The sequence below is a fragment of the Thunnus thynnus genome, chromosome 17, assembly GCF_963924715.1.
Source record: "Thunnus thynnus chromosome 17, fThuThy2.1, whole genome shotgun sequence".
NCBI classification, from domain to species: domain Eukaryota; kingdom Metazoa; phylum Chordata; class Actinopteri; order Scombriformes; family Scombridae; genus Thunnus; species Thunnus thynnus.
In genome coordinates, this window is record NC_089533.1 from 26,903,191 (window position 1) to 26,918,564 (window position 15,374).

Below are 15,374 nucleotides of genomic sequence, written 5' to 3' on the forward strand. Positions count from 1 at the left end.
ATTTACACACAATGGCCGGTCAATTCCCACACTGATTTTAGCTACAGTACACTTTTGTTAAGGAATCATATCAGTCCCACACTTATAACAATATGTGAATGTAGCTAAATTGGGGCACGTTTACACTGAAATGAACATAATCTTTTATTTCCCAGAGAAACATATCTGTCATAGCAGCAAAATTGTGAGAGATTCCATCTGTTGGTTGACAATAAATTTAGGTTTCTTTAAAAAAAACAAATGCTGCCTAAATAATTACCTCCTGTATCAGATTCCCAGAAGGATTCCATAAAAAATTTACATGGCCCCTCTCATCTACAGGTTAGAGGGCATCTCAGCTGTTTCGGGCAGGAGCTGAACTTCCACTCTTTAGCACTCGATATAGCAGTGTGGAAAAATTACAATCAGGCAAATGCTGATTTTAGTGTAGCTGTGAAGTGTGAACACTCTGCAAGCCACTTGGTAACCAACCAGCCTCAGTTCCACCGAAAATATTAATAAAACTGAAAACTGACATGAGAAGTTTAGGAGTCTTCCCGGCCACAGCTGCCAGGGAATCACCTGTTGTCTGTGCATATGGTTCATAGTTATGGCTCTAGCCCTGTTGGCAGGTGACTAGAGCTGCAGCAATTAGTCTATGAATCAATTGGCAGAAAATAAGCAGCCATTTTGATAATTGATCTATCAGTTTTAAGCAAAAAAAAAAAAAAAAAAAAAAAAAAATCTCTGGTTCCAGCTTCTCTAACGTGAGGATTTACTGCTTTTCTTTGTTTTATATCAGTGTAAACTGCATATCTTTTGAGTTTTGGACTGTTTGTCAGACAAAAAAAAGAAAAGACATTTCATGTCATCAACTTGGACATGGGGAAAATGTGATGGACATTTTGCCTTTTTTTTTAACACCTTATAGACAAAACTATTAATTGAAAAAAAAAAAAAAAGACATTACTTGATAATGAGAATAATCATTATTTGCAACCCTACAGGTGACTATTTGGCTTCCTGCTAAACAGATACTGTGGGCTAGTCAAGTAGTCAAAATGGTCCTGACTTGTTTTCAAGAAAATACCAAGACTAAGTCAGGTGAGTACAACGTCCATATATAGAGAACATATGATTGTGTCACACCTCATAAGTATAAGGAAGTGTGTTGGGAAGGAAATACGGCAGATTGTTTCACATTCACAGAAAAGCTACAGGTGATCAAATACAGCACTTAGAGAGCTAGAGCTACAGAGAGATTAAATTTTAAAAAAAAATTAAAAAAGGAAGCCTCAGGCAGCATCATCATCCATGACTGAAATTATGGAAAACTGCAGGACATGTCAACACTGGCTGGTTGGCCGCCACACTGGCTGGTAAGACATAAGGCCAAAGCCAACAACTGGAGGTCTTTTCTTGCAGTCTGTAACCCCTCCCTGTCAGTCTATCCATGTCAGAGAGAAATGCACAGTCATTTGGTGTTTGAGAGTTTCAAATGAAGAACAGCGTCACGTCAGCAATAATGAGAACTCAGGTGGCACAAAGAGAACAGATACTGAAAGAGATGAATGGTTTCTGTCCATTCTTTCATTAATACCCAACCTAACTGCGTTCCCTTCCAAAAGAAGTTCCCTCCAATGAATCTTGACAAAGCAGGAAGGGAAGTTTGTCCTCTCCGATCCGCCAGAATTCAGTGGCCACTTTCACCGTCTTCTCAGCCAGCTACATTTTTTAAAACGGGACTTTTGGGAGGAGAGACAAACTTGCCAGCCACAGCCAAACATTCAGCTTGCTTCACACATGAATGAAGGGCTCCGACTCTCTGCACATGTTAAAGAGGTAGCTTGACAGCTTGATTTGTATTCCTCTATTTCCAACACCAGGCACTTGTCACCAAATGTAGAAGACAAACACTTCAATCATTTCACTGTATTCAGTTCAATATTCAGCTTGTGACGACAAAGAGGAATACAAGCAGAACAAAAAGGCACCAGTTCCCATCAAGTGACACGTTCTTGGTGAGGGAAACAAAATTAAATCAAAGACACAAAGTGTCAACCTACCTCTTTAAAAACATTACATTTTCAGTCGAGATACAGGTGGGAGCGTCTTTTGAGGAAAGGATGCGTGTCTCCTTCCAGGGCAGGAAAACAAACATCTTTTTTTCTTCCGTCAGCAAGATTGGCAGTTAACTCCCAACGTTCTGGGATTTTCTCCGCTTTCGCTGCCAAAGTGGCTGCTAGAGTCAACTAAATAGGACAACAGCGTGTAGTTGATTTCCCGCCCTGCACCTCCACACCTCCTTTCTTTTCCCCTTAGCACCTCCTCCTCCTCCACCTCCACTCATCTAGTCTTTTTTCTCCTCCTCCTTCTTCTCCTCCTCCTCCGTGGGGTAAGAGTGCCAGGTGAGGCGCTCCTCATAGAAAGAGATGACCACCTGGGGACATTTGACGTTGGCCTCTTTGGCCGGCACAAGGTCGGCCTCGTCTGAGTTCTTCCTGTTAATTGGAGAGAGGAGTATGGAGGGAAAAGAAAGAAAAGGGAGAAAGGAAGAAACTTGGCAGAGAGAGAAGAGAGCGGGGAGAGGATTGATGAAAAGGGGGAGAGAGAAAGGAGGAAGAGAGAAACAAGTCAGAGGGAGGTCAAGGGATAAAGAGTAAAGAGAGAGAACAGTGTGAATCTATGGGCTCTTTGCCACTTCTTTCCTCCTACAATAAACAGGAACTGAAGGTTTCAGCCAGTAAATTAGCAAGGATAACCATCCTAAGTTGTTCTGTGGGAATTCTTAAATGACAAGAATGAATTAACAAGCCACTTTCACCATTTCATCAGCCTGTCAAGCTTGTCGTTTGGTTTTGTGCCAACGTAGCAGGCAGAGTAAATGAATGTACTACAGCCAAAAATTCAACAACAGTGGCTGAACAATTCCCACACTGATTCACTTTTTTAGCTACAGTGCACACTTTTTATTCTGACACTCATGGCCAACATGTTATTATAATGTGCCAGAGAGAGAGAGACTATTTAGCTCAAAGTTCTTCAAAACTCTTATATGACTTAAAAAGAAATTAAAGAGTAATGTGTCCTGAGAAAAAACCATGTACGCATACATTAAATTAACCTTCTATTGGAAATCTTCTTTGTATAACTTGTAGGGGTGTAACAATTCTGAAACCGAGACCGAAACTCTGACACAAACGTTCATGGTCTCTCATGCAGTTCCATCTTCCGTGATGCGGTCTCCCTCTCCACTAACAGTGCCATCGCTGCAGGCGCAGCCTGATGAGCTCTCATTACCTTACTACTGTAACAAAACTCACACAACCCCAGAAATGACTGAATTTGATCAATTCAGTCCAGTGACATTTGGAAAGAACCGTATGATTTAATCATTTTATCTCCATTCATGTTAGCAGAGCGCTAACCGAAAGTCTCAGGCGCAGATTATTGTCATTACCAGTAATGCAGTAGCAAAAAAATGAACAGGGCAAACAGAAGCAGATCAGCAAACAAGGAGGCTTTGTACTAATATGTGCAAATATACATATCAAACAGAGAAAATTATGAATTAAGTCCTCTCTCTAATATAAACCTGCTTCAGATAAAGGCCTGGTACCTTCAGCAGTTGAGGTAAAAGGCCCCAGCCACTATTAGAGGAAATAGTTCATATGTAGACTGGTCTTAAATGTTGTTAAGTGTTTATTTATTTAGTTTACTCATTTAATTTATAAAGTTCATTTACCTTCATAGTGTGCTTTAGTGTTTTTAATACCGTGGATTTGGAGAATTGTTACACCCCTAATGACTTGGTGAGAGGATAAGAGCTTGAATTAACAAATTTAGCATCAAACCACAACGAAATGTGGGATAGCAAACCATCAAACAATAACTGCAGCCCCAAATTATTATCATTTCTAAAATATGACAGAGACCTACGATGTGAAATGCAAAAAAAGGTGATTTGCATCAAAATCTCAGTTTCCATGTGACTGTGTTGCCTGTCTTTTGGTTGCATTCCTAATTTTTGGTTAGACATTCTTAGTTTTTCTTTGCATTTGTCAGGTTTTCTTTACAATTCTGAGCTTGGTCTTTATAGTAATCGCACAAACTTTCTTTGGGGGAGTGCAGGGATTCTGTGTGGTGTGGCTCTGCTGCTATTCTATTGCTCTGATAAAGTGTAAGCCTAGAATAAATGAGAATGTAGAGAAAAGAGGCTCTGAGCAAGAGATCTTCACGGTCCAATCAGCTCTTAGCAGTGGAGACCTGTCCCAGGACTGAAGACAGGCAGAGTCCACATTAGACTCCATTAGCATAGGTCCATTTTGCAGTGTTTGTTGAGGTTACAGTTCAACTCTGGAATCACCCCAAAGCAGGGGACATTTAATCTAAAACAATCTCATTGGACCTTAATAAAATGAGAGTGAAGTGAGAAGACCCACCACTTCATGAGGAACATGAGCTCTCCACTGGAGTCCGTCGCACCAATGATTCTCTCTGGCTGCAGACCTCTGCCAAAACCTCTGGCCTTCTCACCCTGGAGACAGGAAGTACAAGAAAACACATGAACAGAGACGAAAGGTAGGAGGTGGTGCTGCCATAAACGGGCATTAAAGCACCTGTGTGCAGACTTAATATATGATTAATTAAAAATAATTAGAAGATGCATGAATAGCGAAAATAATTGGTAGTTGCAGCCCTTGTAGGTTGAGACACCCGGAATTTTTGTGGTCTGGCTGACTGATGGTGTTCTCCAGAGAGCCTGGAGAAACGTCACTACTTCCTCTCTTCTTCTCTTACCTCTTCCTTCTTCCTCTTGCTCCCCCTCTCTTCAGGTTCCTTTGTGGCCTCACTCGTGGCTTTCCTTTTGCCCTCCTTCTTTTTCTCCTCCTTCTCTTTGTATTTCGACATAAACTCAGCGATAAGGTCGGGGCAGTCCAGGTTCTCCTCTGGCTCCCATGTATTGTCCTCACTGGACAGGCACACATGAATGGTAGATGTTTTAGTTCAATTTCAGTCAGTCTTTTCTTACTCTTAAAACATCATATTTTCCTTGTTTTTAAATGGCATTTCGTAGGGTTATTTACAGGGCTGTAACACATAATTTCAAACTCTTAATTTTGAGGGCAGGATTCAATACTTTGTAGTCTATGCTCCACATTCATCTTTAGAAACACTAAAAACAGAGCACTAAATTATCAAGACAAAAATGTCTCAGCCAACCAGACTTGTCAACTGAGTGTTACCACAGTGAACACAGACTCACTCTGAGAACCCCTTCCATTTCAGCAGAAACTCCGCTTTGCCCTTCACCACTCGGCGGTCCAAAACCTTCTCCACCACATACTCCTCTTCTTCCTCCTCCTCTGCTGGTTCTGCAGCTGCTGGTGCTGTTGTTGCTGCTGCTTCAGGCACCGCCTCAGGTGCTGCAGGCTGCTCCTCCTCCTCAGCCTTCTTGCCCTTCTTTCCTGCTACGGTCGCCAGCTTGACGTCTACTGAGGGCGGCTCTAGTGGACCTGACAGGAAATGCACAGAGGTAATGATAACTGTTCAGATGTTGTGTTTGATTGGAAAAGATGCAAGCGCTAATGACATTGAGGTGGCCAAAATCCCTTCAGAGTCTGAAATATCCCCTGCATTAAGAACTTATTACTCATAAAATATAGGTGCTAAAAGTCACTAACTGGTGTCTGACCAGCAGCCAGCTGTACAGATACATGCAGCTGTGTTTGGTCTTTAACTACAGTGATTGGCTACATTCATGAAGACACTGAAAAGACAACAAGGATGCAGCAAAACACACTTATCAAAGAAAAATTCTTTGTCATGCTCTGAAATTAAAAAAAAAACCTTCTAAATAAGTTAAGTTCAACACTAAGGAATGTATCTATGTATTTGTTACATTTTGTTTTACAATGTTAGGAAATACACATACACATAAGAGAACAGTGAGGCATACAGCTTATTAATAAAACACTGGTTTTGGATCAGATACCAAAAGCCAGGTATCGGGACTGAAAAAGAAAGATCAGTGAATTCCTATTTATCTATGAACACCAATATCCCCAAACACATTAACACCGGATGTACATGTTGTACCAGTGACTGAGTGACAGTAACAAACCACTCATTCCTCTGAAGCAGGGTTGTGACACTTGGTTGTGAAACAAACAGAAATTTGATCAGTGCTACAAATTATACACTACTAGGTATTTTACTTAGGAACCATTATTAACTATTTTGCCTTCTTCATTTGCTAACGTTTGCAGCTGCAACCCCGCTGTGCCAAGACAGTGGTTGACTTGGTGTATTAGATTCCCTCTGTCTTCTGTAGTAATATTAAAAACTAATGTCTTCTCATAACAATATGCGAGGTAGGGATGCACCAGGACATACACTGACACAGCACTGATGTGATAGCTAGCATATAAGTGGCTATGTCATATTACACACCAGGGAGGGATGGTGTGGTACTACACACTGAGACAATGGCTGGTCATGACAGAATGAATGGAACTGCTGGAGAAAAAACATTTTTTGACACCGATGAAGAAACTGCATTTAATGTGGACAGATCACATCTGGCTGATACCCAGTGAGCCAATAGCAAACTGGCCATTCAGATCATCTCTAATGTAAAGGTAACAACTATACTATTAAACTGCTAATTACATCTGTGATTGGACAGAACACACTGATACTGAACAAGTTGAATCAGTATGTGACAAGGGCCCCATGGGCTGTCATCAAATTGTGTTTCTATGATGATGGAACCCAAAAGGCAAAACTTCACTGTTCTCAAAACCAGCTTTTTTTTAATATATGACCTGAAAGAAGTAATGACTCCTCTTGGATTTGCTGTCAGACCCAGATCACAAGCCATGTTAGGCTTGGGTGAGAGAGAAAAGAAGCTGAAACCTGAGTACACAGGGGACGAGAGGAGGAGGGGCTGCACCATTCAAAGGACTGCCTCTGACGAACACTGTGAGGTCCTTCAAAAATCAGGAGTGTGTCCGCTGAATGGTTCCACTCTAGCAGCCATTTTGGCAAGTAACCAGTTACACAACGTTTTTTAAAGAAACAGGTGGTTGGTGAAATGAAGAAGCAGAGCATGGAATTGTTGGGATTTTCCAGCAATGACATGAACCTTGCTCATAACTGATTGATGAAGCCAACACACAAGTCCTGGAAGTGCTTTCAAGGTCTTTCATTCAGAGTGGATTTTCATTTGCATTTCAAAAAGGACCACTGGGTTTGTATGTTTTCACCCCTTATCCACAAACTAAACTTTCACAACATCAAGCCACTTCCCAAACAATTTTTACAAGAAAGGACATTTACTATCCTCAATCACTGGTTTCAGTACACTTTGAAACTGAACCAGCAGACATGAAACTTGCTCTGGATGGGTAATCCATCCCACTGAACATTTTGCCAAACTATTATCCACCATTTATAGGGCTGCAGGTAATTACTATTTTCATTGTTGATTATTCATTTGTCTATGAAATGTGAGGAAATGGTGAAAAATGCCCGATTTAATTTTGTAGAGCTCATGGTGATATCTTTAAATATCATTCTGTCCCATCAACAGTCCAGCATGTTATGCTGCTCTTTTTCCAATGTTTTAATGCAATATGTAAAATGCAAACTGTTTATACACCACTAAGAATTGGTTGATGAATCCGTTGATAAAAAGCATTAAACTGGTGAGCTTTGATTTTTAGGAAGGTAGCCACTAAACAAACAACTCTCATATCTGGAGTTGCAGAGTGTCCCTTAACTGATTTTAAAGGATATGTGTGGTGATATTATAAATGTATAAAATGTCGTAATATCAACAAATCCTTAAAGAGACAATGAATTGATCTAACTATTGTTTGTCTATTAAAGTCTGATACATCTTATTCCTGTGCCATAGAGCTCCATTGTTGCCCAAAAACTACAAAAAACCCATCAACGGACCACACTCTAGTTTATTTTGACTTGATCCCTCACACACCATCCTGCTGCCAGAAATACTCATTAGAGCATCAAATGTGGATTAATCCGCTGCAGAAAATAGTCCTGCCCAAATGCACTATTTTTTCCTGTTAAGTAAATAATGTTTGCTAAACACTACCATGTACAGCTGTTTTAGTTAATAAGCCTTTAAAAAAATGAAACCTCATACAGTGTGTATACACACACACACACACACACACACACACATATATAAAATATGACCCATTTTAAAAGATTCACGTTCTCAGCAGGAACCAATGGGCTTGGGGCCGAGTGTCACAGACAGGGTAGAGAGGTCAAACTATTGGACTAACTGTCAGTTTTCTTGCAACCAAAAAAAACAAACATATACATAGAATATCACCAGCCTTTAGCAGCCTACCTCAAAGTGTACATATTACAACACTGAAAACAAGGAAGCAGCTGAACATTTAATTTTCCGTTCAATGGAAATTAAAGGACCAGTGTGTAAATTTTAGTGATATCTAGTGGTGAGGTTGCAGATTGCTACCAACTGAATACATCTCCCCTCCCCTCCCAAGCATGTAGGAGAACCTACAGCGGCTGTGAAACTCAAGAAAAATGCGAAAGGTCCACTCTAGAACCAGTGTTTGGTTTGTCTGTTCTGGGCTACTGTAGAAACATGACGGTGCAACATTGCAGCCTCTGTGGAGGGGGACCCGCTTCCTATGAAGATATAAAAGGGCTCATTCTAACAAAATCACGAAAAAATCTTATTTTCATGGGATTATACACTAATTAAAACGTACTTATGAATATTATATTTCACATCCGCCAAGTCCGTTCTGCTAGATACCACTAAATTCTAAACACTGCACCTTTAAGCTTACTTGCACCACATGTAAACACTAGAGTTGGGCGATTAATTGAATTATATTTTCAATTACGATTTTGGCTTCCAACGATTATGAAAACATGATAATTGAGATAAAACGATTATTGTGCTGTATGTGCTGTTTCGCAGTGATGCTCTGGTTTTGTCTTGTGTTATAAATCTAGCACATCGTGTGTCGGAGCAGCCGGACAGCACAGTGAGAGACAGGCAGAGTGGAGTTCTTCCTTACAGCGTGAATGTATCTGAATCAGTCAAATGTTCAGCAGTGAAATTGACTTATTTAGACATCTACAGGCTACGTTGTATGAGTTTCAGTCAGACTTTGGATTCTATTATTTTAGATATGAGGACGCTTCACTCCAGCCACTCAGCGCTGTGCTTTCTCTGTCCGCAGTCTGTTACTGTGCACATTAGTGGCGTAACGGATTTATTTAAACATCAGACATCTTGAATGTTGTTTTCATTTAAGACCATGGACAAAAGTTCCTTACTGTAAGTGTTTTACAGAATATATCGAAAGCAAAGTTTTATTTGTCCCTCCCACCTTTTTTTTGTGGCTGATCCAAAAAATGATCCGATCCGTTACTCAAATCCGTGATACGATCCGAACCGTGAGTTTAGTGATCCGTTGCACCCCTAGTACACATGCTTACTTGTAAAAGCTGATTAGAAAAGAATTAGATTGGTTATGCATATACATGGGAGATAAATCAGTGTCCTCTGTGGAGTAAAATCTACCTGTGGAAACCAATCTTCTCTAATCCCATTCTCTGATTACAGAAAGCAAGTTTCTCATTCACATGACAGTTAAGAAATCAGTTTTCTGGAGAAAAGCGACTGTAACCTGCATGTAAACACACTGCATGATAATACAAGTCAATGATTTCTGTCAAAAGTACCATGATGAATGATCATTTTAGTATTGATCACTTTCCACACAACATGCATCTTAACCACTATAATAATATGATCTGGTTTATTTTATTTTGTTGTTGTTGTTTTCAGTAGGTTGTAGAAGTGCACTACAACACAGTGGATCTTATTTATTTTTGATCTATTTTTATTTCCCATTCAAATGAATGAGAGAGCGTGTGTATACACACACAAACACAGGCTACTTCATTAGGGACACCTGTGCAATATAATGCAATCCAATACAACAGCTCTGCCATAAATTCTACCTTTACAAAGTTTATACATTTTCAGTTTTTGTTGACATTGTCAGAAAGGTGATAATTCTACCTTATTTATTATTGAGGTTGTAGTGGTGTACTGAAGTGCATTATATTGAAAAGTGTTCCTCATATTTTGCCCCCCTCATGTATGTTAATGGAGTGGACAAAATATTAGAAACACCATTCAATACAACGCACTCCAGTATACCACCACCATTATTGACCTCAATAATAAACAAAGCGGAATTATCATCTTTATGAAAATGTCATCAAAAGCTGAAAATGTATAAGCTTAAGAAATGTAGAATTTATGGCAGAGCTGTTGTATTGGATTGCATTAGATTGCACAGATGTACCTAATGAAGTGGCTGGTGAGTGCACGTGTATGTATATGTATATATATATATATGTACAGGCACTTCCACCTACTTTAAGTCCCACAGTAGAGGACTGGGTACCGGGCACATGTGAGAAACTAACTTTGCGTGCATGTTCAACCAAATTTTAACATCACAGAAAAGGCTGCATTCAAACACAATCCGGCAATCAGGCACTAAACTGCTGGGGGTAGTGGTGGTGGGGGCCATGTTGTTTGAGGTACAGGTGAGACAATGAAATATAATCCAGGAAATCGAGTTGGAGCTACAAATTAATACATTTAGAGGCTTATCAGAAGCCAAAACACCACACAGAAGTTTGTAATACTCACAGAACAGATTTTACAACTTGGGAAAGTTTTCACGGCTGCAACTGTTTATCTTTCCTCCTGATGATCACAAGGTAAACAGTCAAATATGGTGTTCACGTTACAAAGTAACCTACCAGGAATGTGCAGTTGCATGTATGTGATTGGCCAACGCAGCATGACGTCGGGTTGCTTTCGGGCAAAAGGTTCAATTTCTCACTGGACGGCCGCCACGGTTTTTTGCTTAGCCCTGTGCGGTCCCCGCTCCCGCAGCGTAAAAGCGCTGCCCCCATTCAAATGAACGGGAGGGCTGCCGTTTTTCACGGATCTAAACGCGGCCTAGATTCCAGTGTGCATCTTTTTTGGCTTCAACAACCAACATGCTCACCCTGTTATCAAGACAGAGTCTGACGAATGCTAGTCATTTGAAAACCCATGGAGGTGCTGATGGTGTGATGAACAGAGCACCTCATCTTATAAAATGTACCCATGCCGGGTGTGAAACAATGAATGACTAACGTTATGAGGTCGGCTAAACTTTATTCAGCAACTAAGGCCGCAAGCCTCTGTTTGAGCCGAAGCGGCAAAACCCCGCTGGCTGTACATATTTCAAATGCCGAACCAACAAAAGGCCAATAATTCACCGAGTCCACTCCAAAACTCTAACAGTACAAAACTATGTAAATCTCCAGGCTAACACTTAATCAAGTGATACACGTGTGCCGCGTTTAGTAACAGTTAACGGTAATGTTTGCTAGCAAGGAAGAAAACGCCCCCTCCATGTCTCTCGTATCACTCACTGATATGCAGACTGCAACCACAGATGTGGTTAACGTTAAATTAAACTAATTGGCATGCAACCATAGAATTAACAGGTTTCTAAGTCAATGCAAGTCTGTAATTGTTTAATAACAAGCGTTTGACTACCGTGGTGAGCACTCCTAACGTTAATTTGCGCCTAGCAAAGATCGGACAATTAACGTTGGATAGGCTACTTATTTGTTTTGACCCTCATTGTACTGCAATTAAACATCTGATCAAAGAGACGAGCCAGGCAGTCTGTACCCTGCAGCCAGAGGGCAACATGGCTGGCGTGTTTTCCCTGAACAGCTCCTGCTAACACGAGCCTTACCTTTACAGAGAAAGCTTCGGAGCGCTTGTATGGGCTTACGGCAGGCCCGAGTGAAAACACTGTGATTTCAGCGGCTGTTATAGACGAATAACAGGCCGGAGACACTCCACTGGTGACACAAAACTACCCAAGGGCTTAGTGGCGTGGTTTGAGTCCACTTTCCTTCAATGTGGTTAGCTACTGAATAACACAATAGCCTCGGCGTCGCTACAACATCACCGATCCCGTTCTGCCCGCCAACAGCACCACCGGAAGTTACCTAAGCGCTGTGGGCAAAGCATTGTGGGAGGTGAAGTCTTTGCCCGTTTCAACCGCAACAGCAAATACTACTAGCAACATTGCACGCTGCTACAGGGGCCAGACTGGGACCGGAGGGGCCAGTTAAATTAACCCTGAAACTATAAATGCTCATTTTAGCAGGAGAGAGGTTCAGAAGCCAAGTCATCATGTAAATAAATAAAGCAAAGTAATGTGTCATTTTACCAACAAAGGCAATGCCTTCAAATCTGTACATTCTACTGTGGTGTAGCTACTACAAAAACCCCCAAACATTTTAGAATACATCTATGTTTACACAAACAAGAAACAATGCACATATCAGAGATACATACAGTAACTTAGATATGTTTTACTGTGTTTCTTAGCATACAAAAATATATAACCTACAGTAGCCTACAAAGCTTAGCCTATACTCTGATACATATATGCTATAGGTACAGATCAGTGCTGGAAACTGAGAAAAGAACAATAAAAAAATTCACAAATCTTAAGGCTTTATGTGTATGTATCAATACATGTCTCAAATACATAACTTAAACACTCTTATCTATATGCATGACATACAAAAACAAAGGCCCACAGTATTCTAGTTATGTTAAGGTCATTACTCATACAGCACAGCTTAAAAATAAAAAATAAAAAAAGTCAGGGGTGATATCATTAGCAACCCTATTGTTTCATTTAATTTGTTTACTTTCTATTGTCTGCTATGAAGTCAGAGTGTGCAACCTGTCCAGTCAAAGTTTTACAGCAACATGAAAATGATTGCTTGATACTTAACTATTTTTTAATCAAAAGATGCCTGCTTCACCTTTCTTATCTCGCCAAGGCTGCAACACCATGTTTGACCACACAGACTGTATGACATTTACCAGCAGCACAACCCAGAGGGACACTGCTTGCTCATTTGAGAAAAACACTCAGTAAATAATGGGGAAGACATGGCCACAAACACAAAATACAAAGTGCCTGTTGACAAAAGAAATTATGAAATCTTTTTATTAAAATGGTTTTTTGTACAGTGAGGGAGTCCTGGCTGGCCTTGGCTCCTGAGATATAAGCCCACTGCATTTTAGGGAGGGCATAAAGGGGTCCAGGCTTGTTGCCATAGAGGCACTTCCCCCCCAAACACATTTTGATAAATTGTTTCAAAGTTGAAAATATTTCTTTCTTAAATTTATTGGAGTCAAAGTTTACAGTCATACAAAAGTGAACCAGTTAAAGAGGCTTTTAAACTGATTTTTCAAGTTTATTGGTCTTGAAAACCAATATCTTCTTTATCTTATCTATATATCAGTATCTATATCTTATTATATTTATATCATGGTGACAAATTTATAATAGCTTGCATTACAAACAGGAGTTGGGGAGTTTAAAATATGGTTTCATGAACTGGAACAAACAGTCACAACAGCCTACTAAACAACAGCCTGCTGTGATTACAAGTTAAGTCAGTTTCCTCAGTGAAAGAGGAAGACAAGAGATGATGTTGAAACTACGCAAGGAATTGGACTCAGTTCCCCATTCTTGGCTTCTACTTGTAACAGTCAACAGTGTTTAAACATGTTATATCTAATAATGTCACAGTGGATTGTCAGGTCAGTGAAAATATATTTATATTGAAATGTATAATACTAATAATATTAATAATGATAACCTTAAAAGAACATCTGGCTTATTTGTTTTGATTTTAGTACATTATTAAGTATTATTTCTACCTTTGTCACTTTTGGTTAAGTGATGAGAGAAAGAGTCTTAGGATGGATTGGTATCTCATTAAAAAAATATAAAACTTTTGTATGTAATCTTGTGTTCAGTCAGTGTTAAAATCTCCTAAAAAGCCAGAGTTGTTACAGTTACAGTTAAAGGCAAGCATTCTGTCCAGAAATGATATAAATCACACCCAGTACAGCAAGACAAACCCACTTTATTTAAAGAAAAAACCTGAAAGGGTTAATTTGCAGTTCACCAGGAAATTGTTTTACTTCAAATTCTTTAATAGCCTACATAATTTGGCTACCATTTAGTAGACTAAATATAATATAGATTTTCTGACTGTGACAGTTTTCATCATATAATGAAAATGTTAAGTAAATTTTATGGGATCAAAGGCTCTGTTTGATCCCATGAAATGCTCTATTCTTAAAATCTGGTATTGGCTTGAGTCCAAAGTGAACTTGATGCTGAGTAAACCTATGAACTAAAACCACACTACATATTCATTTAAACTACACATTTCTTCATTTGAGACGAGGCTGCCCCTTCCTTAGGTGTGCAGGGTGGGAGCAGAGTAAGACAGTCTAACATTAGGACTTGGGTAAGAAGTTAACCCGAGCTTTTCTTCCTGCATTGCAACACACCTGAGATACTGCAGCTGAGGCCAGCCTTTGTTGCCTTTTGTGTAACTTGGTGCTTTGTTTCCGTAGGGTCCTTTAACTATGTTGAAGAGTATTAATTTCTTAGACCTGTGTAGAACAAAGCAATATTGTGCTCAGCTAATGGTAAATAAGCCAAAAGTGACATTGAGCGTCTAGGCTCCACAAGTTGTTGGGGCGCATGGTTGTGCACCTCCCAGTCTGCAGAGGCCTGTGCCACAGTGTCTCAAGTGAGTACAAACAAAACATAACATGTCCAGGGGTCTCATTTATAACAGTTATGTACACGCAAAATGGGGCCTGAAAGAGGCGTACACCACTTCCCAAACAAAAGTTGTGACCTATAAAAACAAACTTGATGGGATAATGTGCGCACCTGTACATAAACTCTGAGCCAGGCATACGATCATTTTGGAGACAGGGAAAATTGGCGACACAGATAGTGAGGTGGTGAATTGAAGCCAGATTGTATAATAATCCTGTCACACATTTAGTTTCACTTAATATCAAAGGTTAATTATAGATCCACGTTATCATAAACATTCAAACCAGCAGTGTTATCTGTACTTGTACTTGTATGCTTGAGCCATAACTATTCCATAAGCATCTTTCAATTTGAAAAGATAGAAGCCAACTCAAATATTAAATCAAAGTCCACTCAACATTTCATCAGTGCTGCCTCACCTGGAGCGCAAAGGAGAGGGTCAGTTGTGGAGGGCACAGCAGCTGCTGAAATGAATAATGTCAGGATGTGGCAGGATTCAGCAAAGTCTGGCTTGTCTTTCCCCGATATTAAGCATGAATATACTGATTCCTTTTCACCTCAACCACTTTAAGTAACTGGTGAAATTATCATCAGCTGTAGAAATCCAAGATGGCATCAAATAAC

General features: G+C 39.9%; 1 protein-coding gene across 6 annotated transcripts in view; it reads right to left on the reverse strand.

Moving 5' to 3' along the window:
* Positions 1 to 131: 131 nt before the first annotated feature.
* cbx1a (chromobox homolog 1a (HP1 beta homolog Drosophila)) overlaps positions 132 to 15,374 on the reverse strand; it is a 37,146-nt gene continuing 21,903 nt past the window's right edge. For all 6 annotated transcript variants that reach the window (XM_067571231.1, XM_067571232.1, XM_067571234.1 and 3 more), the window contains 4 exons: positions 5,246 to 5,495; positions 4,780 to 4,951; positions 4,422 to 4,516; positions 132 to 2,480 (listed from right to left, as the gene is read on the reverse strand). In XM_067571231.1, the coding sequence (XP_067427332.1) occupies positions 2,330 to 2,480; positions 4,422 to 4,516; positions 4,780 to 4,951; positions 5,246 to 5,495 (668 nt within the window). In that variant the 3' untranslated portion in view covers positions 132 to 2,329. The remainder of the gene's footprint in view (positions 2,481 to 4,421; positions 4,517 to 4,779; positions 4,952 to 5,245; positions 5,496 to 15,374) is intronic.